Source organism: Rousettus aegyptiacus, unplaced genomic scaffold (assembly GCF_014176215.1).
Source record: "Rousettus aegyptiacus isolate mRouAeg1 unplaced genomic scaffold, mRouAeg1.p scaffold_m13_p_13, whole genome shotgun sequence".
NCBI classification, from domain to species: domain Eukaryota; kingdom Metazoa; phylum Chordata; class Mammalia; order Chiroptera; family Pteropodidae; genus Rousettus; species Rousettus aegyptiacus.
In genome coordinates, this window is record NW_023416288.1 from 79,189,394 (window position 1) to 79,217,117 (window position 27,724).

At 38.5% G+C, this 27,724-nt stretch overlaps 1 protein-coding gene across 11 annotated transcripts in view; it reads right to left on the reverse strand.

The window, feature by feature from the left end:
• Nucleotides 1-27,724, reverse strand: part of GLI3 (GLI family zinc finger 3) — a 264,929-nt gene that overhangs the window by 41,927 nt on the left and 195,278 nt on the right. For 9 of the 11 annotated variants that reach the window (XM_036231040.1, XM_036231035.1, XM_036231037.1 and 6 more), the window contains 3 exons: nt 20,478-20,691; nt 19,598-19,714; nt 18,114-18,254 (listed from right to left, as the gene is read on the reverse strand). In XM_036231040.1, coding sequence (XP_036086933.1) covers nt 18,114-18,254; nt 19,598-19,714; nt 20,478-20,691 — 472 coding nt within the window. The remainder of the gene's footprint in view (nt 1-18,113; nt 18,255-19,597; nt 19,715-20,477; nt 20,692-27,724) is intronic. The other 2 variants (XM_036231042.1, XM_036231036.1) reach the window with 1 other exon arrangement.

Below are 27,724 nucleotides of genomic sequence, written 5' to 3' on the forward strand. Positions count from 1 at the left end.
TATATACTCTATTACTATATGGAAAACTGAATTTTTAGAGGATATAGGTTCTAGGCAAAATCCCAACAGTATATTCTTTTAAGTTTAGTAAAAATTCTCCTAAAGAGAATCTGTTTAACTCAGTTCCTCTGTTTTAAAGATTATATCTGAAGAGAACAACCTAAATAAGGAACAAAGAATTTTATACAAAGGTGTTTAATATTTCCGATAGTAAAAAATATTGGTAAAAACCCTAATGTCAAACAATGATTAGTGATTACAATGCATCCATATGATAAAAGCAGGATACAAAATATAAAATTAATACCAATAGATTCAGTATATTCTCCATTTATAAAAATACATTGAGAGAAAAGTCTATAAAAATTTTAATAGAAGTTGCTTTTGGCTTTGATTGTGAAGGCACTGGAAATGGTTATTTTTTAAAAGTTATCTAAACTTTACTATTTCCGTGTTGCTTCAGTAATCATCACTACTTTCCCCTATTTAATATGTACTTACTTGGGTGAGTGTAGTCTTCCCTTTAAGGGCTTTCTTCTGTATATCTATATAATATTCACTATATTTTAGAACTTGGAGGTCCATTTTAAGAATGGATGAATGGATAGATGAATAGATAGCAAAGTGCTTCACTGATTAAGTATTATTTTACCTTTTATTCAAACACACACGCACACACGTGCGCACACGCGCGCGCACACACGCACACACACTTCTAGCCATTGTGTTAAGGAGAAAGTCAATGTCTGTTAATTTATTCATTCAACAATATGTACAGAATACCTATTATATGCCAGGTTATTCTTGATCCTGGGACTACAGAAACGAATAAACAGTTTTCAATTTCATAATGCAAAAAATAGTGTTTTAGACTGTGATATGTAAAATATTAAAAAGCAGAATAAAGGGAATGATGAAGGGAGCATATGTGTCACTTTATACAGGGAGGTCAAGGGAGGCCTAGATACAGTAAGAACCTCAGATCGGGTGAAAACTTGAGTAGAGACCTGAGGGAACGTCTGTGGATTCTATGAGATTGATCAGAGTGGTAGGAATAGCAACTGCAAAGGTCCTGTGGTGGGAAAGACCTTGGTGTCTGAGTAACAGTATAGAGGTCCACAAGGCTAAAAAGGATACAGCAGAAAAACAGTATTTGGGCTATGAAAATTAATGAGAAGAGCCATTAACTGCATGTTTAATTAATATCCCCAAATCCCTCTTAAATTTTATATTGCACTGTGATTAAAAATTCTGGAAACAAACTTCCTGCATGTTGGAACCAACTGACTCTTCAAATTTATATACATCTATAGGGTATAGCAGCTCTACAGAATTTTATGAGCACAGACAAAGCACTTAATCCCAAGAGCCAAATTACAGGTCTGAAAAATCATGAGTGTAATGGAATGAAGAATGAAGCTAAGGAGCTTTGAAAACCAAACAAAATGTTAGAGACCTAATCCCTTATCATCATCTATAATTATTCGCTGTTTTAATAAGCCCTTAGTGGGACAACATCATGTGCTTGTACTGCCCTGTATTTTCATCTCAATGGATGCCTTACACTCTCCCTTCTTTCCCTGGTAAAACTCTGTAAAAAGGTAGAATTTTTTCCTGCCCTCTTGACTCTTCTCTGGGGATCTCTGGGTTATCTGCTCACTGGTGATGAGACTAAGTATCATCACAGTGGCCCTGAGGACCCACTTGCATCAGTCATTGCCTGTCCTTAGCCTCCCCCTAGAGCTGGTGGGGAACCTGCATTTCTAACCAGCTCAGGATAATTCCTGTGCGTGCAGAAAGCTAAGAACCCCTGCCCTTACTGGGTCCCTGGAGCAGAGTGTGTATTAGGCTGATGCCTGCGAGTGGGAGAACCTTGCCTCAAACTATATGGCTTAGGGATTCCACCCCTTACACATTTTCTTCAGTACACAGGAATCTATATTCTAGGTCCCTAAAGGGGAAGGAAACAATGGTAAGTGAATTTCATAAAGCATTTTCTTAGTACTTGAACTAAAAAAGTTTATTTGTATTTGGTTCTTTTTACTAATCTCAATTTCTTAACATTTTTCAGGAATTTCTGATGATAAAACACACTGACGGTAGAAATAGTAATGTGGCCAGGCCACTTCTCAAGGCACAGAGGTGTTGCTGGTTCCACATGTGGCAGATGAGGATCTACCAGATATTCTGAGCTCAGCTGTGGCTTGTGGCATGACAGTCCCTCAAATGAGGTCATCTTATGATTCACAAAATAAAGGAGGAAAACGAAAGGCTAGTTGGTCAATAAAAAATGATCAACATTCCCATAGGTGTTTTAGCTCAACTCAGAACACAGAGAAGGGAGTGAAATGAATTATCTACATAATGAGGCAAAGGAAGGGAAAAAAAAAAAAAAAGCGAAAAGGGGAACCCAATAAGAGCCATGTGTTATTATACAGTAGAGAATGAGAAAGAACAGCAAATTTAAAAGCTCTATTATATAATCTCTTATGTGTTTGAAATAAATACAAAAACAAGATGGGGAATACTCCAATAAGGACTGCAGTATGAAAAAAAAAAAAAGGTGACACAAACACTGAATTATCAGGCTGTTTTAGAATCATCAAATTGCAGAAGAATTCAGCCACATATCTACAGTCCAAATCTAGAGAGAACTGAAGTACTTTTTAAGGAAAAAATGTCTTTTCTAAGATTCAGAAAGTATTTGATTACTTACCTCTCAATCAGCTTACCACTAACACTTTTATCTGAAGTTATCTCAGAAAATATATGTGTTCTAAAAGTACTCAGCACACAAGACTTATTTCTAAAGAAAATTCTAAGGGAAATTATAACATTTAATAAGCACAACAGAACTAGTCACACCAAAATAAAATGAGAGAAAAAACAAAAATCCAAGAAGTTTCTGGATTAGAGGTAGCTCTGGCAAACTCTCTGGCCTCATGGAACCCAAATTCTTATTTTGAGTTTGTTACCTGAGGAACTGAGAGCTTCACTTTTTCAAATGGTATGTCAGTGTAACTCATTTTACTAATTACTAATAAGTTGTATAATAAAAAATTGTTAAATAAGGGGGGAAAAAAGCTTGGGTCAATTAGACTATTAGAATTGTTACTGTAAGGGGCGATATAACTCTGCTGTTGCCTTGGTAACACTGGAGAGTCTCCATTCTTTTCACCAACAAAGAAATGAATTCCAACCCAGCAACAGTTGTGAGAGGTAAGATTTATTAAAGGCACATTTTGAGGTAGAAACAGGTCATACCTAAACTGGCGGTTAGCTCTCCCCACTCCATGAGGAGCAGGTTATAGCTTCTGAGGAAAGAGGGCTATAACCCCATGGAAGGGGAGGTCTGTATTATTTTAGGGATGCGATGAGTGGTTATAAAGGTGTTCCTAACTGATTGGCATCTGGTGTCATTTTGATTGACATTTGGCTGCCATATAACTCTGCCTAGTGCACATGTGCTTACCCAGAATTCATACTGTTATAATTACTCATGAACTTCCAGGTATAGACATAGTAGTATAGTGATGGTATAATGAGGCTGAGGTTGTAGGCAGGTTAGGATAGTACCTTCTGCGCAAGTGTTTGTGGCCTCTCCCTTTGCCTCTCAGGATGCAGGAATGATTCTTTAACTACAAATGGGGTGTTCTTTGGGTGGTCTCTGGGCTGTCTCTGGGTTGAGCCTTCGTTCCTTTATTGCCCTGTAACTCATGTCTGTCTATCTAACAGAACTTATAAAACTGAGATGATTTCATCAATTATTCTTAGTTAAGAAAAAAGGCCAATCTGTCCCTGCTATGAACATAGCACATAAATGGCTTCAAGAAATACCTGTAGTACAAGAGAACTGCTCTCAAATTTGAGAGGGACTAAGAATCCATCTCGTCTTGAACTGGAAGCTCTAATTACCTCTAATACCTAGTGGAGTCCAATTTAAATACCTAACATTCCAGGTTCAGGGACTCCCTCTTCCCTGAGGTAGCATTTTAGCCAACTCTAATTGTCAAATCAGTTTTCCTATTTCAAGCCTGAAATTTCTCTCCCTATGGTTTCCATGTACTGGATTTATGATCTGACACTGAGAACAAGTTAGATCCATTTTCCCACAAATATTTAAAGGCAGTTATCATGCCCCCAGCTCTCTCTGCCTACCAGAAACTCCCAAATCTCTCATCCCTGGTTCTATCAACCACTTTTAACAAGGCATTTTTGGATCTTTTTCCGCTTGACTCAATGCTGACAAATCAGTATTATCTTTAGAACACGGAATGCTGCACTAAGTGGTACTTTCCAGAAACTCTATGATTCTACTATAGCGTATTTGTATTTCTATAGTTGACAATCCCATTAGCTAGTTTTGGTGGCCCAGTGCCTAATAAAAGTGAATTTATAGTTAATTAAAAGACCCTATGTTATAATTTTTAATTTTCTTGGAGCTATTTCAGGGTTTAGATTTTTCAAGATCTTTTAGGACCTTTTCAAATCACTAACTTGATTTGAAAATTCCTCATAAACAACTCTGATGATAATTGCACTGTGACTCTGTCCAAGAAACAAACACCAAATTGTTAGGCAAAACAGGACTGGGGACAACCCCAGCAGCATCCTGCTTCTAGAAACAGCTCCCTTGACTAATGTCCAGCCATCTGTTATCATCTATCCAGTGACAACATCTTCTAACTGCTGTTTGACACAACCATCACTTTCTGTCTTGGCCAAAGTTGCTTATTAAATGTTTTGCTGAAGTCCCAACACATATTTACAGTATTTTCCTGATCAACTAGTCTAACGATATTTCAAAGAAAATACTGGCCTGGGCTAGTATGACAGTTTTCTTGGTGAGCCCTGAGGGTCCCAGTGATTACTATTTTGTCTTATATCAGGACAACAAACTTTTAAAATTTAAAATATAGTTTTCTGTAGAATTGATGTGACATTCTTCACCTACTAATTTTCAGAATTAATTTTCTTGCTCCCTTTCAAAGTGCAGAATTACATTCACCACCTTCAATTTCCCAGCACCTCACAGACTTTTTATGATTGCTCAAGAATTTCTGATACTGGTTCATGGTTACATTTGTAAGTAACCTCAGTCCTCTGGAATAGGAGAAGCCTGTCTGCTAGAGAGATATTGTCACTCAAATGGCCTCTGATCCTCTTTACCAATGGTGATCTTTGTCCCCGTTTCAGCTGACAAGCGCTCTTATTCTTTTGCTGCTGTCCCTGTTCTGGATACGAAGCTGCGGAGGACAGGCCTCCTCTGAGTCACTGCTGCACCCTCAGGTCCATGCATTCAAATAAACACAAAACAGGAGAGCAAATTAGGAAGTGAACTGTTTTTCTTTCACTGCCATGCGTCACTTCTAAACCAAGAAACATGTTTCTCCTTTCCCCACTCCCACAAGCAGCTCTTCTGTGGTCATCAGCATGTTCACCAGGGAGTGCACTGGATGGGGATCAGAACAGTCTGTGTCACACCTCTCTCTTATCTCCACATATGTGCTTTCTTTCCATTTTCTGTACGTATGATTTTTAGATCTAGCTTTATTAAAGGATTCCACTAGGACCCGTATTTTTGATACTCTATGCTTTTTTAGGTAAATGTAATTGCTGAATCAGAATGACTCTCCTTAGTGACCCCCAGCTCTCTTGCAGTGGCTTCTCCTGCAGTCTCATGCTCTTTAACCGGGGCCATCAGGAAGCTTCTTGTCTGGTCCGAGCTGTGCCTCTGCACTTGGTACTGTCCCTATATAAGGTACCAAAGGGTTATCCCACTGGCCACTTTCAACCTAGAGAAGTCTTATTTTTGCCTCTCTTCATTTGAACGGCTACAGCTTAAAGTAAAACTAGAAAATAACAGTAGGGGTAAGGGATAGGAGCAGGAACTCAGAGCTCAATGTTTCAAGTTCCAAGTTCTGCCTTTTCCAGTAGTGTTTCCTGTCATAAGTTTAGTATATTCTTTACTACATATCCCCTAAGGCAAAAGACAAGTGTTCTGGATGAGTACATGAGTTTTAGCTTGAATCCTGGAGGGCATCTGACTTTCATCTCTGTTTTGAAGAAGGGGTCTGAAGTTTGTGATAAAGAGTAACATTTAACTTTCAACAGTATCCAAAAAGAAAACAAAACAAAACAAAACAAACAAACAAACAAAAAGCCCTCAAACCCCCAAATAATCTGATTTAAAAACGGAGAAAATATCTGAATAGACATTTTTTCAAAGAAGACATACAACAGGCCAACAGGTACATGAAAAGGTGCTCAACATCACTAAACAGCAGATAAGTGCAAGTCAAAACCACAATGAGATATCCTCTTATATCTGCTAGGATGGCTATTATCAAAATGACAAGAGATAATAAATATTGGCTGGAATATGGAAAAAAGGGAAGCCTGTGTACTGTTGGTGGAAATGTAAATTGGTACAGCCATTACGGAAAACAGTATGGAGGTTCCCTTAAAAATTAAAAATAGAACCACTGTATGTTCCAGTTATCCCATTTCTGAGTATATATCTGAAGGAAATGAAATCAGTATATCAAAGAGATATCTGTTATCTCATGTTCAGTGCAACACAGCCAAGACATGGAAACCATTTAAGAGTCAACAGATATATGGATAAAGAAAATGTGGGATAGATAAATAGAACATTATTCAGCCATAAAAAGAAAGGAAATCCTGCCATTTGTGACAACATGGATGAACCTGGAAGACATTATGCTAAGTGAGATAAGTCAGAAAGAGAAAGACAAATATTATATAGTGTCACTTACACACGTGACCTTCAAAAAAAAGGAGGAGGAGAAGTAGCAGCAGTGGTGGTGTCAAACTCACAGAATCAGAGTAAAGTGGTGACTGCCAGGGGCTGGGCGTAGAGGAAACAGGGTAATGTTAGTCAAAGGGTATAAACTTTCAGTTATAAGTTGAATAAGCTCTGAAGATCTGAGGACAGCATACTGACTATAGTTAATAATACTGTATTACATGCCTGAAATTTACTAAGAGTAGATCTTAAGTGCTCTCACCACATACCAAAAAAAGGTAAGGTGATGGCTACGTTAATTATCTTGATGTTGTTATTTCACAATGTGTAAATAAATGATTATATTGTATACTTTGAATACATACCATTTTATTCATCAATTATATATCAATAAAGCTGGAAAAAATAAATAAATTTTATGCTATGTGCATTTTACCACATTTTTTGAAAAAGAAAAGTTAAAAAAAAAATCCTGCTATAGTCCAGTGAATGAACTGGCCAGGCCCCTGACCAGAACTGTCCTTTTATCCTTCGGCCCCCCCTCTGGCCAGTCTGCACTGCTCATGCCCATGCTTTCAGGCCTTTCAGCAGAAAGGATAAACCTAATGAGCTCAAATGTCAGCGCAATATAAATTATAACCATGGGAAAAAAAAGAAACACCTTGATGCATGGCTGAGGATCTAAAAGAGGAATGTCCACCATTGTTTGTGATTATGGATCACATCACAATCTAATAGCAATTTTTATTTAATCAATAATTTCCATGCTGAACAGACAGCCCTGTTACAAAGAATCGACAAGCAGGTACTGATAGCGACAAGCCTTGTTATTAATCTTTTCTCCACTAGCTTAGCTTATCGGCCAAACTCGTGGAAAAGGCACCACCAAGATGGATTTTAGAAGCCACCTTTCTCCTTCCCCCACCCCTCTTTTCTTTCTCCCTCTCTCATAACATATCATATAACGTAGACTCTACATTTATTTGAGTAACCTGGGGCTTGAGTGGCATAAAAAGGCAGTTCACATTAAACAATTTCACAAATCAGTAGGACCTAGACCGTCGCTCAGGGTTAGCCATTATAGGCTAATAAATCATACTTTCTCTTTGAGTTGTCAATCGCCCAAAAGCTTTGTACAAACGTCGGCATCTAATTCCGTGAAGGCTTTTCATCTTGAAATAAGATGCTCTATACTGATAACAAGAATAATCCTCTCTTGATCAAGAAAAAAAAATCTGCATTTTAGCAATTAAAGCTGCTGCCAGAAGCCAAATGCCTCAGCACTGAGGATGCAGTGAAGTTTATCTCTGCTAAACACAAGCAGAACACAGTGAGCGCTGTGCTTCATTTGCAGTTTGACTACTTATCTTGTGATGGGAAATGCGCCACCTCTTAATGAGTTGCAGAAGAGAGAAAAGTACCAGAACTTTCACTTCTTCCAGGAAAAGCTACCAGAAAGACCTGCTACCTGCTTTTCATGAACCAGCTCTCTCACCTGTCCTGGAGAGAGCTCTTGGCTACTTGCGACACATCAGTGTGCTGAGGTACAGAAGCAGCACCCAAAGAAATACGTCTGTGCAGGTGGTGTGGAGGGAGCATAGGAGACAAGCAAGACCCGGCCAGATATGGAAAGAGACCACCACTTCACCAACGGAATCCCGTGAAGCCCATAGCAGACAGCTGTGTAGTTTTGTTTTCTTGATTAGAAAGACATTTTCAGAACCTGAAATTATGTATTTATAACTAGAAAATAAGGCACGCCAAAAAAAAAAAAACAATAAAGAAAGAAAAATAATAATCATACAAGGAAGCCGTCTCTAACTGGGTCCTAAAAACTTGACTAGCACTGGAGCAGGCGTCTTCCATAAGTCATTAAAGATCATTCTCCCAACAAGGCTGATAACTCTACTTTTAAAAGATACTAGAATCTTAGAACCTTGGGCCATGTACAGAAGAGACTGGGGTCCCACAGGCAAAACCAAATCCCACATGCTCAGTCTGCCACCCAGAACCTCTCTGAACATCTACAACTATCCACATTAGCTGTGAAAACTGTAATTTTGAAACATCTCAGAACTTTCGTCTTGGGTATTTAAAAATAATTGCTATTGCGGAATCTCACTTCTGGTCCTGTCCCACCCTGCCCCTCCCCTCTTCAAAACACAACACTTATATCTTCTAAGGTTTTGCAAAGCTCAGCCCCCGTCTTTCTAAAGCTCATGCTAGCTCAAGCCATTCCTCTCATCAGAAACATTTGATTCTCCATACTCCATCTGGAATATAACTCGGATTCCTAGTCTATCACACCTAACCCAGGAAACAGTGCTACTCTGCTCTTCAATCTTAATTCCCACTACCCTCTGCCTTCTAAAACACTTTAGTTCATAACTGCATTATTTACCACTCTTCAATCGAATACTTAGAATGAATCATTTTGTAATTATAGCTCTAACCCAAAGAAGTGTCAGAAATGCCAGCCTTTTATTATATTATCCACTATCATAGATAAAATTCTCCTATACTTTCTGTATCCATTAACTTCTTCCTGCTGTCTTGTCCCCCCTGGGAGCCCCAACTCCTCCCTGCAGTAGTCATTTCCTATTTAAATCCACCTGTTCCTTAAAGACCATGTTCAAACACGATCTCTATGAGACCCTTCTCTCATTCCTTCTTCTGTACCTTCACATTACCTGTTTTCCCACTGCTCTGCCTGTACATCTTTCCCTCACAAAAGCCTGTCCTGTATATTCCCCTTACTCAAAGGGACAGACACAAAAGACCTATGTGTCAGGTCTTGCTCTCCCCACCAGCCCCAACCCCAAGTCCATAGGTCTGACATGCATGAGGCTTTTTCCAACACTATGCCTGCAATTTGTGTAGTGGCCACCAGGTGATGATGATATGTTGTAGCAAGTACTATCAACAGCCTACACAGGTTGAGAGGGTACAACCAAATCAATGACATACTTATATACTCTTTTATTTTGATGAAAAGTCTCCTTAATCTCTACATTCCTGAATTAATTATGTTGATTATTATTACTTCTAGAGTTCATTCTTCCTCATATTTGAATAATGCTGTAGCATTTACAAAAGCACTTTCACGGTATGATCTCATTCTATCTTCACAAATATAAAACAAATTGAAAAACTGAAGTTGTAGGTGACTTTACTAATAGAAACAATTTGGGGCAGATACGAGAATGAAAGCTAAATCTTCAACATACCATCTGATGCACTCTCCACACCCTGCTCACTGATTAATGCTAGTTTTACTGGAAATTCAGAGGTGTGGGGTAGGAGTGATTTAAGTTTAAGGCCTTGGCCTATACATAGTTTTTTGAGGATATGCCACTTACGGTTCTCTTCTCATGCCAACATTGACTGTTCTAGAAATGAAAAAAAAAAAAAAAAAATCCATCGCACTATTTAGCTAATCTCAGAAAAGCCTAAATGTCCCTGAATCTTCAAGAAGTCCTTGCATAGAAAATTGCTTTCTGTTCCTGGAGCTCTGTTTTATGTCAAAGCAGAAGTCTGATATCCAATTTTGCTGGCCATGATATCAGAAGCTGAAGTCTAAATGACTTCCCTTGGTCTAAGGGAAAAAAAAACAAAACAGTGATGGAATTTTTCCACCAAGACCAAGGGACTGGTTGGTAAAGGCCTTGCTGAGAACTACTAAGTGACTAACCTTAGCAATGTGGTTTTAAAATTAAGCTCTGCCAATTTACAAACACACACAGAAGCATGTACATACAACATGCACCACATAAACATATGTGCATATGCATGCATGCACATAGGAACACCACATACATATATATCAAACAGCCTTTTGCTCAAAACTATTTAATGAGGTCATCCTCTCTTTTTAATCTGAGCAGTCTAAGCAAGAGAAAATTTATCTTTAATCACATACTTTTTTCCATTATTTTTTCCTACACTATAAGAGGAAGAATATGGGGCAGAACTGGGGACATTTTGCCCCCCAGGGGCATTTGACAATTTCTGGAGACATTCTTGGTTGTCACGATGGAGGAGGGCACTCTTGGCATCTAGTGGGCAGAGGTCAGTGATGCTGCTAATGGTCCTACGATGATTTCTCTGCCCTAGTGTGCCTTGCTTTTAGAGTGATCACCAATGACAACTTTCAGAAAGATGTCAGGATTAGGCTCTGATTCTCATCACAGCACAAGCAAGTGCGAGAAGGGATTTGGAGCATAAGGAATGGACCCAGAAACTTCTCTAGTCTTTTTGTCTTAGGGCTGCCAGGGGCCTAGTCTCAGCATCTTTATGCAATTATTAATTTCATGGTGACATGTCAACCCAAAAACTGACCAAATATCAACCTGAGCTTCACTTTTATAGACAACATGCATGGACCTGGCAGCTGGTAAAAAAAAAAAAAAAAAAAAATCTTTACACTTTTCACTCTTATAAGGACAATTACTAACATTTTATTGAGTATAATTTTTTGGCTAATCCCTCCAACTGTTTTCTGAAGTAAATACTATTATCATCCTTATTTCGCAGAGAGGGAATGTGACATGTCTAGGGTAGAGGTTAGGCCTTGAACTCAGGTCTGTCAGCTTTGAAACATGCCACATACTCCTATTGTTGCAGAATAGTGGTAAGCCAAAGTATTCTTTCAGATCATGTGCTACTTCTTATAAAACGATCACTGTCACTGTTACTATCACAATCATCGTCATCATTATCACACCTAAAAAGCTGACCCCCATGCTTTGCTTGGCCTTAACCATATTCCCCACCTGTTTCCCAGAAGCTTCTTAGATACCACTCATGTACTTCTCCCTCTCTGAGCCCCTAGAATCTCAGCTACACAATGTGGCTTCATTACGTCCTTCCTCCTATTGTTCACTATGCTTGCATGCTTCCTAGTCTCCCTTCCCAATGAGAATGACCAGTCCCAGAAGGTCTGTTTTAAGTTCTGCTGGCAATGTGCCCAACATCAAGCTGGGGCAGTGGGCTGCCATGCAGGCTACTTGCAGGCCTGCTTCTGATGAGAAGGAGTTGAGAGAATGGCTGATCTGCTAAAGTCAGCTCGTACTTTTCCTGATAACCAAGGGGACATATTGTGCCAGCAAGAGCTGCTATAGACAACTATATTTCAACGAGGTGTGAAGCCCCGTTCAAAGTGACCATCATCCCCTCTTGTATGAAGTGGGTCCATACTGAATATCCCAGAGAACTAATTACTGGCAGAATCCAAAATCCCACCTAAAGTATTATTCAGAACCAATCAATGAGCTTTTGATGGGAAAATCCTCCCCCAATGAGAGAAACAGTTACTTGAATGAAGATTTTGATGAAATATTTCAAGGGGTACATAAAATGAAACATTTCAGGGGATATACAATGGCTGAGTAAATTTAAGAAAGTAATCAAGATACTACTCTGTACCAGTTATATCTTACTCAAAATACTGATGTTATTCTTCATTCAATGGTTAAGGCATATTAGTAAAGGGGCATTTTAATATTTCAATAATTACTCAAGTAATTAATACACCACTTTGTAGAAAAATTAACTACAATTATTCTGGAGAGCACTTAATTTATAGGGTTGGAATAGACCCTGAGAATGAGATGGCAAGTACCTGCCTCCTCTAAGACCCCACCTGAGGGTAGTCATTCATAACTGGCTACACATCCTTACCCCCTACCTCCATGGCTAAAATGACAGGAGAGCTCGGCATAGCACCCTAAGTGATGAACAGCCAATAAGCTGGCACTTAAGTAAGATGAAAGCTGTTTACCATCCTTATCTCAAGGACTACCCAATTCAAATGCTTCACTTGCTTTTACTAAAACTGAGATAAAGGAGTCAAAATGTCTTGGCCAAGTCCTACAAACACAGATTGGGGGGAAAAAATGTGGTTTCAACTTCAGTCAAGTGCATGTCCCAGTTCAGCAATAATAAATATAAAATAAGCCTTAGAGCTGACATGAAGAAGCCACAAAACTCAACAGTGCCACTCCTCTACTCTCCCTCACTCAACCCTACAAAACACAAATACATAAAACAAAAAGACAGAGTTACCTTCTTTAGATCCTATGTTTCTTGTTAGACTTACTGCTTGTGATCTCTGTTTGGCCTTGGACATTGGGAACGACATTTATTTTCATGGCTCTTTCGCAGTATGATAAGTGAGAAAATAACATTCTAAAGGGTCAAATGATTCCAGGGAGGTTATCTGGAGGGTCAGAGCAGAGTTGGGGCTGCCACTCAGAATTCCCCTGGCCCTTGAAGGCTTTCCTCAGTGGACCACACAGTCCTCCATGCCCTTCGCTCTGTCTAATCTCCTGAGTGTCTTTATGGGAACAATTTCTGCAGGTGCAAATTAGTCAATAACTTTAAAAAGAACATGCCCCTTGAGGCACAACTGTCAAAGGGTGGCTTTGAAGTTGGTAGTTCTTTGTCTACATTTTACATAAAATATTTCCAAGTAATTAAAGTAACTAAATTAACTAGCAACTCCATGTAGAGAAAATAAGATCACAATCTCCACTCATTTGTTTTACATTTTATGTACAGACAAAACTAATTTCAGCCTCATATCTAAGACCCCTATCACATCTTAAACTCAATCTTCTTTTAGGTAAGGATGTACAATGCAACTTTAGTAAAGGGATCAAAATTAGATGGAAACATTTAAAATGCAAATTTAGGATCATGGTACTAATATGAAAATAATGTTTTCACCACATCCTAACTCTTCCCCAAATTTCTATGGATGCATCATTTCTGCACAGATTGGATGTGCTTTTCTGTATCTAAATCTGTCAGTTTTCAAATGATAGTAAAGGTGATTATAACTGTATTCTTCCGATAAAGGAAACTTTGGTATGCTTCTAGAGATCAAAAATTGCAGCATAGAAAAGCATGTAAAATCAAGTAGGTGGTTAATCAATTCTATAAAAAGGTGAATTTTGACAACAGATTTAAAGATACACATGGAGGAAGGAATACAGAGACTGAAATGCCACCCAGTTGAAGCTGGGACTGATATAACACAACTCACATTCTCTGCTGTGCGGCATCAATGGCAGGAGATCACAGCCCTGCAGTGCAACTGCCAAGGGCCTGACTGTGAGGTTATTCTACTGGCGATGGGGTGAGGAATAAAACTGTTAAAAAATAATTTAACCTTTTAATGACCTTTGGAAAGGATATTACATGTGTTATTTCTTAAACCAAAAGAGAGGGTAAGGAATTATAGTGATACAGTGAACAGGTGGCCATTAGGTATGGTGAGTATACTATTTTTATTCTTTCAAATCTCAGCAGTGAAGTTTTCAAGTATTGCTATCGGTAGCCACTCAGCAGTGGTGACTCACACTGAGGTGCACATTCTCTACATTTATTCCTTTTCCTCTTTTTAAAAAGTCTCTCAAAACACTTGTGGCATACATAGTGTCATTCAGGAACAAAGTGTGCAGATTTCCGAGACCTGACTTCAGATGCTCAGTCATCCAAAAGCCAAAAATAGAACTGATTTCTAAGACAAAACTAACGCAACAGAGAAATTTGAAAGACTGGAAGGAAAGCTCTCCCATCTGTGTGAGAAGCCAGTGCAGAAGACAAAATGAGTTTTTTGTATAATAATAAAATCTCAACCAAACCAAACAAAACAAAGCAAAACCAGAAGTAATACTTTGAGAACTGATATTCTACAAATTTAAATTTAAGATGTCTTTTGTAAGACATAATGTACAACGGCAAAAAGAGTCTAATTAACTAAGTATTGAAAGGAAAATGTGAACTTTTCAACTTATTTTGAGATGTTAGAATATGTGCTTTCAGATGTCAAGGTAGAGAAAGTGCTTGCATCTTGACAAATCAATAATAAATTCAGTCTTAATCAAAGGTACTTTAATTAACTTTTGTACTATACATCCTTTTTACTCTCTTGTTCCCTTCTATTTTAACTGATGTGAAGAAAGGACAAAGTACAACAAAAACCTGGTTAACAAAAATATATATCAATCTTCTTAGCTTCTGGGCATAGATGAAAATTTATGACAGGTTTAATACCAGCTCGAGAGTAACTAAGCCCAATTATAATTATCTTGATGGGAAGGGAAACTAATTAAACACTCAGTGATAAAGACCCCACAGCAAATATAGAATAAACACAACTGGAGAAGGACAGGGGCTTGAAATAAAGGAGAAGAGAAGGGAGAGGCAATATTCAGCCCATCTGTTCAGACAGTAATGGGACGAGGTAATCTTTTCAATAGAACATGGAGTTCATTACACTAGAAATGAGACTACCTGGCAGGCAGAGTCAGCCGAGTCCCTAATTCTCCTCTTCAACTTTGTGATTTGCTAATGTGAAACACATGTCTCTCTTTTGCACCAAGTTCAAATGACTCTGGAATTCCAACCGTGCAGCTCAGCGACTAAACCAGAACAAGGGGAGAACTTGTCAGGATTTAAGAGCTTTCAGCAAAGCCCTTCAATTGCAGCCAGCACCCTATTCCACAGAAGGATATCAATTATAGATAGTGACTTGCTTTAGCAGGCATTCGGGACTGCCAGACACTAGATAGACAACCATGAAGAATCATGAATCTTTCCATTAACTGTAAAGAGGAGGAAAAAGAATGGATCATAGCTATAAATAAGGTGCAGCATCAGAATGGCTTAACACCTTGCCCCTTAGTTGTACGTAGCATGAAAATTCAACTAATTCACAAAATGTCCTCTCTCCAAGGAAAGTCATAGGAACAGAAGCAGTTAATGCTCCCCTCTATCCCTAAAAAGGTGGTTTTTGCAGCTGGTATTATTTTCATCTGCCAAAGTAATTAAATAGACTTGAAGTAGCTATTGGTTCAATCAACAAAAAATAAAGCACCTATTCTATACCAGGTCACTGCTAATGCTACCAGATACACCTGTGAGTATGAAGGTACTTAACTGTCATGCAAAGTAAAATCAGTTTAAATGCGCAAAAATGGAATTTCCACACTTTGGACAACGAGTAAAAAGGTAGCAAATTATTGATATAAACTACTCTCCTTATTCATGTAAATTATGATTTTTAATGCACTTAATTAAGTTTACTTATTCATATAATTTATCTCAGACTAAAACTAATATCATAACGGGCAATATATTAAATTTCCTTCTAATCCTAGCATGAATTTTTTCTAGCTGATTTAGAATAAAAAAAAATTCCACTGTATATCTTCATTCATATTTTTACAATAAAACAGACAACATGTGATCAATTGATAGTTTAAGCACCATTACCTTAAAATTACTCAGATCTCTCTATTAAAATAACACTACTACCAAAAACCTTTCTCCACTGAGATTAAATACAAATACCCGCAACATCCACTGTTTTTAAAAAGCCTTCACATTAAGAGGCCAGCAAAAAGGTTTATTATCACAACCCAAAAAACACTACCTCCAACCTTGCCCCTAATGAGGAGCACAATTCCCTTTAAATGTAGGCTTAGAACAAGCTCTTATTTCTTTCCTCATTTGATAATGTCTGAACCATAATCACAGCATATGTTGAAAACTACAATGACTTACCCACAGAAAAGGCATCAGGAGACTACATCATCTCTCAGAAGGACATTTTAACAAGCAAGCAGCACCACCAATATCTCAGTTATGATGGCAGTTTTTATACAAACGACTCTCCTCATTTATGTTGTGCACTCATTATATCACTCAGTATTCTGAGCACACTCTATGCTTTGGGACTGTTTCTCTACATTAAAAGAAAAATTCAAAACTTCTTTTTCCCTTTAATAAGACAATGTTTGTGGTTTCCATTAAAACAACCAGAATGAAGGGCGATTAAGTCAGGCTTGGCTTAAAAAATAACACTTGCATCAAATTAAAGAGAAAAAAAAATTAAGTTCACAGAAAAATCTAGAAATACACCTTAATTAAGAACATCTGATATTCTAGTTTTTTGCTGTGCTGATAAATCTATAATTCCTCCTTTACCATTATAGAGATACAATTAAAAATGAAATAGGGGGGAACCCTGCTGATGTCATGTTAAATACTCAAAACGTTATATATACAACAGAGCTCAAAACAGACAAACCATATATTTAACACTATAAGGTAACTGCAATGTGTGGAACATATCACACAGAATGGGCCAAGTTGCAAGACAGACTTCAAAAGCTCATATAGCCTATGAAACATGGGGGATGTGTGAGGAATTTTATACTTTTAGTGTTTTAAAAAATAATCTTAGTGTTTAAATGGAGGAAGGTTATCAACAAATATGGATCATCTCAAATTTAAAAAGTTACTATAGAAGAGAATGGAGTATGTGTATGGGGAGGGGTAATCACAATAAAAGCTGGTCTGTCAGATTTTCCATCATATTAAAAGCTCATGAAACTGCCACACTTAGCAAACCATCCATAATGTCTTAATGGGACCCTGTCCTTCTGCACTGGAGTGTGTGAACCACATCTTTTTATTCTTGATTATCTAAATGCCCTTCCATTTCAGCAGCTCCTGGTCCCATTTGCCAGGGAGACTCTATTGGCCTGAGAAAAAGTGCCGAATAAAAGGAAAACACTGGCGAAGAACGTATGGCTAATCAGGTGTGTATGCACGGGGTCGGGGCACACTAAGCATTATTTGAAATGATACACAAGGGAGGAAGGGAAAAGACTTCTGAAGCTGGTATGGCAGGAGAAGGTGTGGTTCTCAGTCTGACTACACTGCAGTTTTCAAAAATAGACACCATTAAACACATTTTACAATACATATCACTTTTTCCATGAAACTATTAGCCTTGCAATGGTTGGCCTCAAGTCAAGAAGCTGTGCCAATGGCTCGCCCCAAGCATCTAACTATCTCACACGGAGTACTAATTGCTGCATGAAACAGTGGGAGATTCCTGAGGCAATGAGGGTTTGGGAGAGGAAGGTAAAGTGAAAAAAAGGAATCCCCCACCTCTACAATCTTTTATGTTTTACTGGGTCTTGGAAAGGAGACTCAAACTTGGTTAAAGGTTAATAATAATTCATGTCCAGCTTACTATTACTCAATAACCATCAAAGTCACTAACTCAAATAGTGTTCTCTGGCTTACAGGATCAGAGTCATTACATTCTCTGTTGAAGACTTTATTGAATTTTACACTAAGCTTTAGCTGATTGAATAGGTCAAGCACTGTGGCACAGAGTTCTCTTTATTCTCAGGAAGTCATAAAGGCCTCTCCAGTTCGCAATGCTGCTAGCTAAGAAACTTGACTCAGCGCAGGGTCAAGGAAGATGATCCCACAGAAAGGTCACATAGTTGTAAAGCCCAGTTCCCAAGTCCCCTTCACTTACATGCACCAGCTGCTCCTGGGTGTCAAACTCCTTGGTGCAGCCTTCCCAGTGGCAATTTGTCTCATAGATGACTTCAGGCTCTTGCTTGCTTTCATCTTTGTCCCCTTCCTCTTTCACCAGGGTGGTTCCTTCTGGCTGTTCCTGAAAGGCAGGAGGATAAGACAAAATGGGAATAAGAGAGTAGAAAAACTTGATTTAGGTTTCTTTTCCTCCTGATGCAATTTTTCAGTGAAAATAAAATAGAGGTCAGGTCTGTCAACCAGGTTTTATGAATAGAAGTCAAACATATGGAATCATTTGTATTTTTTCAGGTTTACCAAATACTTCTTCAGAGATTGTTAACTTGTGATTAAAGACAACAACCCAAACAATAACAATGATAAAAAGTTGAGGCCAAACTTTGCTGTCCTTGAATACCAAGGTGGAAAAAATCTGTCATCCCATAAGAGAAGCAATAAACTAGGTCATGTTGTCTTTAGCCAAAAGATTGGTCCTTCTCTTTCAGATAGATTCTTTTCAGTATATTAATTTGTTCATTCTCATATTTTAGAATCCAGGGTGTGAGAGGCACTCAGTGGATTTTATAGGGTTCAACCTCTGATCTCGAAGGGTATACTGTCTGCACAAGAACCATAGCATCTAACACTTGGAGGGTATAGTCTGTCCTGGTCTTCTTAGGACCTTTAAAGCAATTAAAACACAAAGAATTTCTAGAATTCTGGGAGACAATTACGTGTGGATTCCAGTTCTAATCTGGGGCTAGATGACAAAAACTGTATACAACTGTATATAAGAGTTGGCTAGCAGAATGCAAGAGGAAGGATGGATTTCAGAACCCATAACATCCATTCATTCCATTCTCAGTATAAGGTTTTGGGCAGAAACCACCTAGCCATAGCAAAGTCCAGATTCTATGGATGTCCACACTCTTATTCAGCCTATCTCGTGATTAATATTCATTGACCTCCTTCCTGTGTCAGGCACAGGGACCTTAGGAGCTGGTATTACAGTAATATATGCATCTTTAAACTGAGGTTCAGAGGATTTAAGTGACTAGAGTAGAGACCAGATTGGAATTTCTAAACTCGTCCTTTCAAGGCTTTGGGTAAAGGCCCGGAAACTAAGTATTCTTAGGTTAGGTTGGTTGTGCCTTGATCCCTCCCCGTTCTCCAGGCTCTCCTGGAAAGTGGGAAGTGGCAAAATAAGTACAAATAAGAACATGATCGGTATAGCGAACATCACTAGCTCTGCCCGGCTCAGGCTTAGGGCCAAAAGCTTATCATTTCAGGCCCAAGACTGGGACTAAAGACTGAAGCCTGGTCACATTGGTGGTCAGTAACAAATTAATCCAACTACTTAACCTATGAAGCAGTTTATAACCCATATAGCTTCCTGCATTTTTTGTTTGCTTCTGAGCCAGAGAAACGAATTAAGTCAGACTTTGTAACTGGTCTTCTGTCAAGTGCAGAACCTGGGTGCCTCACCTGCTGACCCCGTGGCCCAGGGCTGGGGAGGTCCTCATCAGGTTTGATCTTGGACCGCTTGTTGTGCATCAGGTCGCCAGTACTGCTCACCGCAGACTCACTTGTGGGCTTGTTCTGCTGATCACAATTGCAGGGACAGGACAAAATTAGGTTTTGATCAATAAGCAGGATCACTTGCTAAAACATGCAATTTGAAACAAGCAGGCTTATTTGGCACTAACTAATGACTGATAACATTCCAATCCCATGGTAGCAGAGTTCATAATGTGTTCAAAGCTAGAAAATAAATTCATGAGGCAGCTCCTCATTTTTACCTCATGAGCATAATCTCCCTGTGGCTTTTAAAAGCAAAAAGGATAGCGCCGAGGGACTGGGCTTCAATGAGCATCAACAGTGTATTCAAAAGAACAAAGTTGTGAGATGGGTAGAAAACCAACATGAACTGTTGGCAAAGTTCTTTAATTAGAGAATCCAGATTCTTCTCTGAGCATTATCAGTGTGGAGGTAAGAACAGAGGGCACAGCAGTTTTATTCGTACTCTGAAGTTATCACATGATTCTAAGTACCAGCAGACAGTGACCAAATGAGAGCAACACATTCATGAATGTATTTCTATTGAATGAGGGTATACACAGCACTGGGTCAGAGTGAAGCTTATCAAGCAGCCCACTTTTCCACCAAGGATAAATGACTGTAATTGAAGAAGCTGTTGTTTCATGAGGAGCACATAAACAGCATATTCACCAAAAATGAAGATGACAGGCAACAATATGGAAGTCCTGAGAATGCCAAGTCACAGCGCTTATTAAGAGTGGCAGAGTGGCATGGTTCCCCTCTATAATTACCAGGACTAACCGGCTCATTGAGCTGTTTTTCTCACCTGTGAGGATTCGGAAGGGCCAGAGCTGACCTGGACGGGGTTCAGAACCGTAGGGATCCCAGGAATAGGCCTCTGTGTTGGAAAAGTTGGGGCAGGATGGATGAGTGGAGGGCTATGTCCAAAGGCCGAGCCTAAGCTCTGTTGTCGGCTTAAGATTTGTTGATGCATATGAAGAGACATGGGTGCAGAAGGGTAGGTGAAACTCAAGGCAGGGCTGCATGGGGAAAATAAAGAGCAGGAGACCATTACTGACATGGAATGCAGAAACTAGTGCAGCAATCCATGTTTGCACTTTTATGCCTAGTTTTATCATCCCAAATCGCATCAAGTCTATCTGTTTAAATTAGAAAATAAAAATAATTATTGACAAACATCTTTAGAAGTTCAAGAGAAACATGACAAGATACGCACGTGTGTGCAAACAAACACAGACCTGAAATAAGATTCAGCAAAACGAAACAAAAGGCATCGGCTCAATAACAGCTATTTATTGCAATAACAAACTTTAGATAAAAAAGAGAACAGGTAACTACATGCTTTATAGTACTTTCATTGGCTCTCAGTTCCGTATTTCCTGTGCATGGAACAATTCCTTTAATCACAGCTCACACTGTGCACTTTCATATGTCTCCAGATCTTATTACAAGAGGAAAGAAAATCAATTGGTTAAATGTGCTCTGAACACCATACTTGTCATATCACTCATTTGTTTGTAAAGATGGAAAGCTTGGTTCATCCAGAATGCCACCTAAGGAATTTCCATCAGTGCCGTCTGGTTACAGAATCTGATGGATTAACCTCTCCTGGGTGAAATCGGTGATCAATGGGCTCTGATGGAGGAATATTCCAATGGGAGGCCAGAGCTTGCTTTTCCAGCTAAACAGCATTAAATGCCTATTAAAGTCTATAACACATGCTAATGCCTGTCACTACTTCATTACGTCCCCAGGATTTCCCAGGCTACAGTAAGTTCTGAGGAAGCTGCTCTATTACATAAAGATTTCTTGACTAGTAGGCAGTGCCAAATCATCCTTCGTGCCAGCATGATTTATCCTCTTAAAAGAATGAAGTGCTCGAGGAATTTGTCAATGGCTTAAAAATGCATGCAAAACTATAAGCGCATTCATGAATATTTCTTTCTTAAAAAATAATCAGTGAAAAAACATACACACACATGCATGGGCACACACACACACTTCCCCCATTTTGCTATGTAATACACTGAATCAGGGTTTCTTGTTATGTCAAAGGTAGCATTCATGCAAATTTCCAGTTTGGTGGGTTAATTGCTATTGCTGAGAATATAACTGAGAATATAATATTACAATAACAAAATTCAAATCATTTCAACAACTAAGTAATAATTCCAAAGACATACTATTAATTAATGTGACTCCACATTTTGCCTATTTGACTACAATCCATAAAAGGCAACTTCAATGGGATTACATTACTATTATTCCTACAGAGAACCTTACATTACAATAGCTTGCCCATTTAAGACTGAATATCATTAAGAATACCCTAGGAGAATTTTGCCAGGCTTGGAGGAACTCTCCTTTCATTTCGTATTGTATTTTTTTAATAAAGGAAAGCCGGAACATGGTGAAAACAGTCATTGTTCACAGTAAGTTAGGGAGAAATCAGTAATAATAATCCGTTTCTGCAGTGCTACAGTTTCTGCCAGTGTTTCCAAAAGCAACCATGAATGATTACAGCAAAACTTAGCAAAGGTAGCTGTGTGGATGATTGATAGGGCATTAATCAAAAGATGCATATCTGCCTCAGAATTTGTTCACAAGCTTTCTTCTAATAGCTGATTTCATGTTCACTGAGCTCTATGCCAGTTTGTTCAATTTATTTTTCAGTGTACAAGCCATTCATCAAAAAAGCACAATGATTTACACCCCCCTTCCTCTTGGTGAATGGGTATTACTAAGTTTAACTACCTTATTCTATTAATTAAAAAAAAAATAGATCTGACTACACATACATTTACAACTGTGGCACAGACTTTGCAGGAACTTCCATACACCTTTCCAGAGTTTCCTAAGCCTGCACAATCAGGTGCTCGTAGCGGGCCCCTATAGTCACTTACATTCCAATTCTAAAAGGCAAAGTTGGGGACTCAAAAAGTGAGGACCTAATTAAGAATCAAGACCATTGAAGAACACAGTTCACAAAGAAGAAGATGCCCTTAGTTTCATATGTAAGCAATTTACAAACGTTAGTATCCAAACAAGGTAGGTACACTTTTACTTTTAAAAAGATGTAGAAGAGAAGACAAAAGCCAGGGCTGCAGTCCTGTTCTCAGGTACATTCAGCCTTTCTCCAGCAGACACAAGAAGTGAGTTACAAAAGCTTACAACATATTTAGGTAACATCCTTTTGGGCTGCGTTTTTGCTGGTAAAACCCAGTGACAGGAATAAACATTCTCCAAAATCTATGTCAACTATTAGATTCCAAGGGATGGAGGACATACAGAATGGACAAGTGGTTTTCAGCGGTCACTGCTTATTTATAAGACAACAGCAACAGAAACCCTCTCCTCTACGTGCAAAGAGCTGGTGATAATGAGACACATACAAGGGCTTGGGCTCGACCCAGAAGGGCTGGTACTGCTGTTGGCTCCTAGAGGTGCTGCAGGAAGGAAGGAAGGAAGGAAGGATGCTTGCTAGAGATTACAAAGCCAATTTAGAATTTGATGACAAAACAGAAATTCTTGACTAGGTCACAGCATCGGTTCATGAATTTGAGTGCCATGCTTCCTTTTGCTTTCGAAGCAGCTTGCAGAGTTCTTGACCAAGTTTCTTAAGAAGTAGCAGAGATGGGCAATGACTGGGCACTGCCCCTGGGAGTTAAAAAGAAAAAGAAGTCCCTTCCCCTCCTGCCCCCACCACCTGGCTCCCATGTGCATGAAAAGAAGCTCCAAGGAATTTCTTATCAGTAAGGACCAGGGGATCTAAGCCACCACCTGCTCTGTGACCCTAGGTAGTAGTCAGCTGTTACCCTAAGAAACTCTGTCTCACGAGACTCTCTGCAACAGGTACTTGCTATGCCCTTTCAGCATGGCTACATACTTTCTGTCACTCAGGTTTTAGCTTAAATGTCACCTCCTCAGAAAGGCCTCCTAAGACCAATTCCCCCATCAAAATAAACCCCTCTGCAGCACCTTGCCCAATCATTCTCTATTGTTTGACAATTTTATTCTCACCACAGCACATGGTTCTCTGAGATCATATTCTCTCTCGCCCTATATAAAATATAAGTAAGGTCCAGGTAAGCTGGGCACTGATCTACCTTGCTCCCCACTGACCCTGGTACCTTGAACACTCCCTAGCACATAGCAGGCACTCAATTTTAAATCAATGAATGACTGATCACTTCCACAATGCATTAGTGTCCTGTTCTGCTGCAACAAATTACCACAAACCTAGTGGCTTAAAACACCACATACTTATCTCACAGCTCTGGAGGTCAGAATCTCAAACAGGTTGGCAAGCCTGCATTCTTCTGTAGTTTTTAGGTACCTTGCCTCTTCCAGTTTGTAGAGGCTGCCATATCCTGGGCTCATGGCCCCACATAACTTTGACATTCTCCTCTTACTCTGACCCCCACCCCCTCTTTTGCCTCCTCTTATAAGGATCCTTGTGATTGCATTAGGGCCACCTGAATAACCCAGGATAACCTCCTCATCTAAAAATTCTTAATCACAGCCACAACATTTCTTTTGCCAGGGATTAAAATATGGACATCTTTGGAGGCCATTATCATGCCTACCACATTCAGAACAGTCACTTCAAAGAAAAACATGTTTTTCTCTGAAAACTACAATTTGATGTGTCTGTAAAACAATATTATATAAACAAAGTTAGAGCCTAGATTCACTTCTTTCTACAGAACTTCAGCAGCTGATAACAGATTTTGCTAATTTATAGAGGTCAGAAATCAAAAGAAAATATAAATTCTATCTTTAGAAACCTCCCAAAAAAATCTTCCTACATGGTTCATGTATTTATTCCATAATGTCCTATAAATATCAAGTATTGATACTATGGAAAATATTTACAAATTTGTCTTCTCTAAAGAAGGTCATAGTATAAAACTTGGTCTACCCGACCTTTACTATCCCAAGCTTTTACATTTCTGTTCACCCTATTCTTTTCTATGGATCACTTAAATATAGATTAATTTTACAGTCTAATCTCTGAACTCTTCAATCAATGTTCAACAAAGTGTAATTTAAAAAACTTTTTATATCTTTCATTTCTTTTCTACATGAGGACTTGAAAGATGGGGCAATTTAAAAAAGAAACATTTATAAGTATGTGACTTAAAACTGCTAATCTATATTTAGTAAATAAGATCTCTAGAAAGAAAGTATCAGATGGCCCAGATTCCCACAAGCAATGTGCTAACACTGTCATAGGCCTCCTGAGATAACAATCCAAAAGTAAGTATTATGAGGGAAAAGAAAAAGAGGTGCCAAGATCATAAAAGTCTGAGGAATGAGAGTTCAAGAGTCTGGAACCCTGGAGCTATTAATATGCAAATATGCATTCCCAAGGTCCCACCCTACATAGAGTATGCAAGTACTTGGAGGAGCTTCTAGAGACCAGTGTTTCTTGTAAAACATTTTGAGAAACATTCTTCTAGGGCTACATTTATAAAGCCAGAATTCAGGTGTTAGTTTGCCCTTTATTTTTCTAAAGAGTAGGAAAAAAAAATGTGGATTTTAGATCCTTGACTATAATATCTCTGGTGTACTCATCACCAAATATAAATTGTATGCATCAGAACAGATCTATGGTTACTGAATTTTGTTTGATAAAATGCCTTAAAGGGGCATTCCAGTGTCTGTGGTGACATGGGGACAAAGTTCTGAGTATATTTAAGTAAGGATAACTTACTTCCACCTTTAAATTCAGCTCAGAGATTGGTTAAAAGTGATCAATAAACAATTGTCTGAGTGGGAACCAGTTCTATTTCCAAAGATTTAGAATTTCCAAAGTCTGAATCTTTAGGAAAGTTTTGGTGTATTTTTTTACTTTGTATCAAACATCAGAGGTAAAGGTTTGTCAATACCCTTTGGCAATGTGTGGTCAAATGCTGCAAACTGGGCCTTGTTTCTTAACATTGTACAGTAACACCTCATTTATCTGTAAATTCCTGTCTGGGAATCTCAACAACTACCTCCAATTTGGTTGAAATCTGAAGTAAAAATAGAAAGAAAAGATGCTAAGGAACTAATATGTCATAAAATCCACATACCACATACCATATATTAATATATTAATTCAGCAAATTTAACTGAGTACTATCTATACATCCCATTTAAATTTCCAAAGAATAATTATCGGTATCTGGAAAGTTATATATTACTTGTAATCAATACATTAAACTCTGAAATCCATAATTATGCTTAACTTTCACAAAAACATATTTTTTCACACCAAGAAATTGATGAGAATCAACCTTTTTGTACAGAAATTTTTGTGATCAATCTGTACATCAAATTTGTATTTAATTCCTCAAATGATATATAGGAGACACTTAAAAGTTCACATTGTAAAAAATAATTCATTAAACATTTAACCTTACTATACATGTTGTCATTTCAGTCATTAATATTCAAGTCAAAGGGATGAAGTCCAATTAAAATAGCATATGAGACAACCCCGTGTGTTTTAAAAACATGTTAGAAATTCTGTATGTGGTGGTGGATTGGAGGGAGGGAGATATGCTGGATAATTTAATGGTACAATAAATACAGCAGCATAAATTGGCCTGCTGCTGTCCTTTATATTGAAAGGACAAAGAGAGCTGATTACAATATTGAAGAAATCTGTTTTCTAATAAAAGTCAAAAAAAAAAAAAATTGAGGAACTATAAGAAAGATGGCAAAAGGCTGGATCACCCAGTCACCGCACACTTGAAAGTAAAAGGTTCAACTCTACTGTTTAATGACTTCAATCAACGTGACATTTTAACTCTTCTCTAAAACCACAGTTCTTCCTTAGAGCTACCATGGACCATCTCACTCCCATGGAATCACAATGCCAGGGTTCGTTTGTGTTAACATGCAATATATGTAGAGAAAGGATGAGGGAAGCTGTGGTAACTGGTTAATACTCTACACATTTTATTTATATTTGCTTCAGTGCAAAGGCTCATTGGTTTCCAGGTTTATCTCTGGAACCCTTCCATGCATGACCTGGAGGGCCTGACCCAGACCTGGCCAGGCCCGAGACTGACTACAGAGTTAAACCACAGTGGAGCCAGGAGTGGGAGGTACTGGGAAGGCGCCCCACCCCGCCCCCTAAAAAAGGTGCCATCTCTTACCCAATGAGAAGAGTAAAAAATATGTGGTACCTCTGGATTCTTATGAAATAGCGTTTTAAATATAAAATCAATGCTAATTCCCTATAAAAACATTATTTTTTTCAATTCAGGTTATTTTCTAAAATACCTTTAACAGAAACTCATGTGACCCTTTTATGATGTATTAATTTTGTCAGGGTATCAGGATTAAGAAACCTCGACAGTTAAAGCTTGTTTTTGTATGCTGAAGAATTCAATGCTGAGACTTATTTTCAGTATATCGTCTCTCCTAGCTCTTTTGTTCATAAAACAGTATTGTAGGTAAAATCAGGTAATGGTCAACACTGCTATAATATGAAGGCCCCACAGGTTGATAAACTGACTTTAAGAGGAGAGAGACATTCTAATCAGTAACAACTCTGTGACTGTTGTACTAACAAGATCATCCACTTTCTGGTCACAGCTGTGGAATTTACTGCACAACCACTGCCATTCAAAGTAAAGACAATCTTTCCAGTTTTGCAGAGAATGGGCCAACAGCTACTATTATTTGTGTATGTGACAGCATAGAGACACACTTACATGCATGCACTTGCATTAGAAAGGAAAAACAATAAAGCTTCCACCTTCATCCACAAAATCTCCCAGGCATGTTCACAGTAATGAGCATATAAATAAAGACCTGCGCACTCCCAAAACAAGTTAAGTATGAACCCAACGTTTACACTGAGGCACAGCACTCTTTGAATAATGCTTGGACAAAAATACAGTAAGCTTCAGATGATGAAAGTGTTGTACAAGGCTTTAAAATCTACTTGCCACTAAACAGCTAAACAGACAGAACCTCCAGGACCATCAAGAGCAGTGACACACTCTCCAATGAGATCTGCCTCAAAGTACTGATTAGAAAAACCATATATTAATA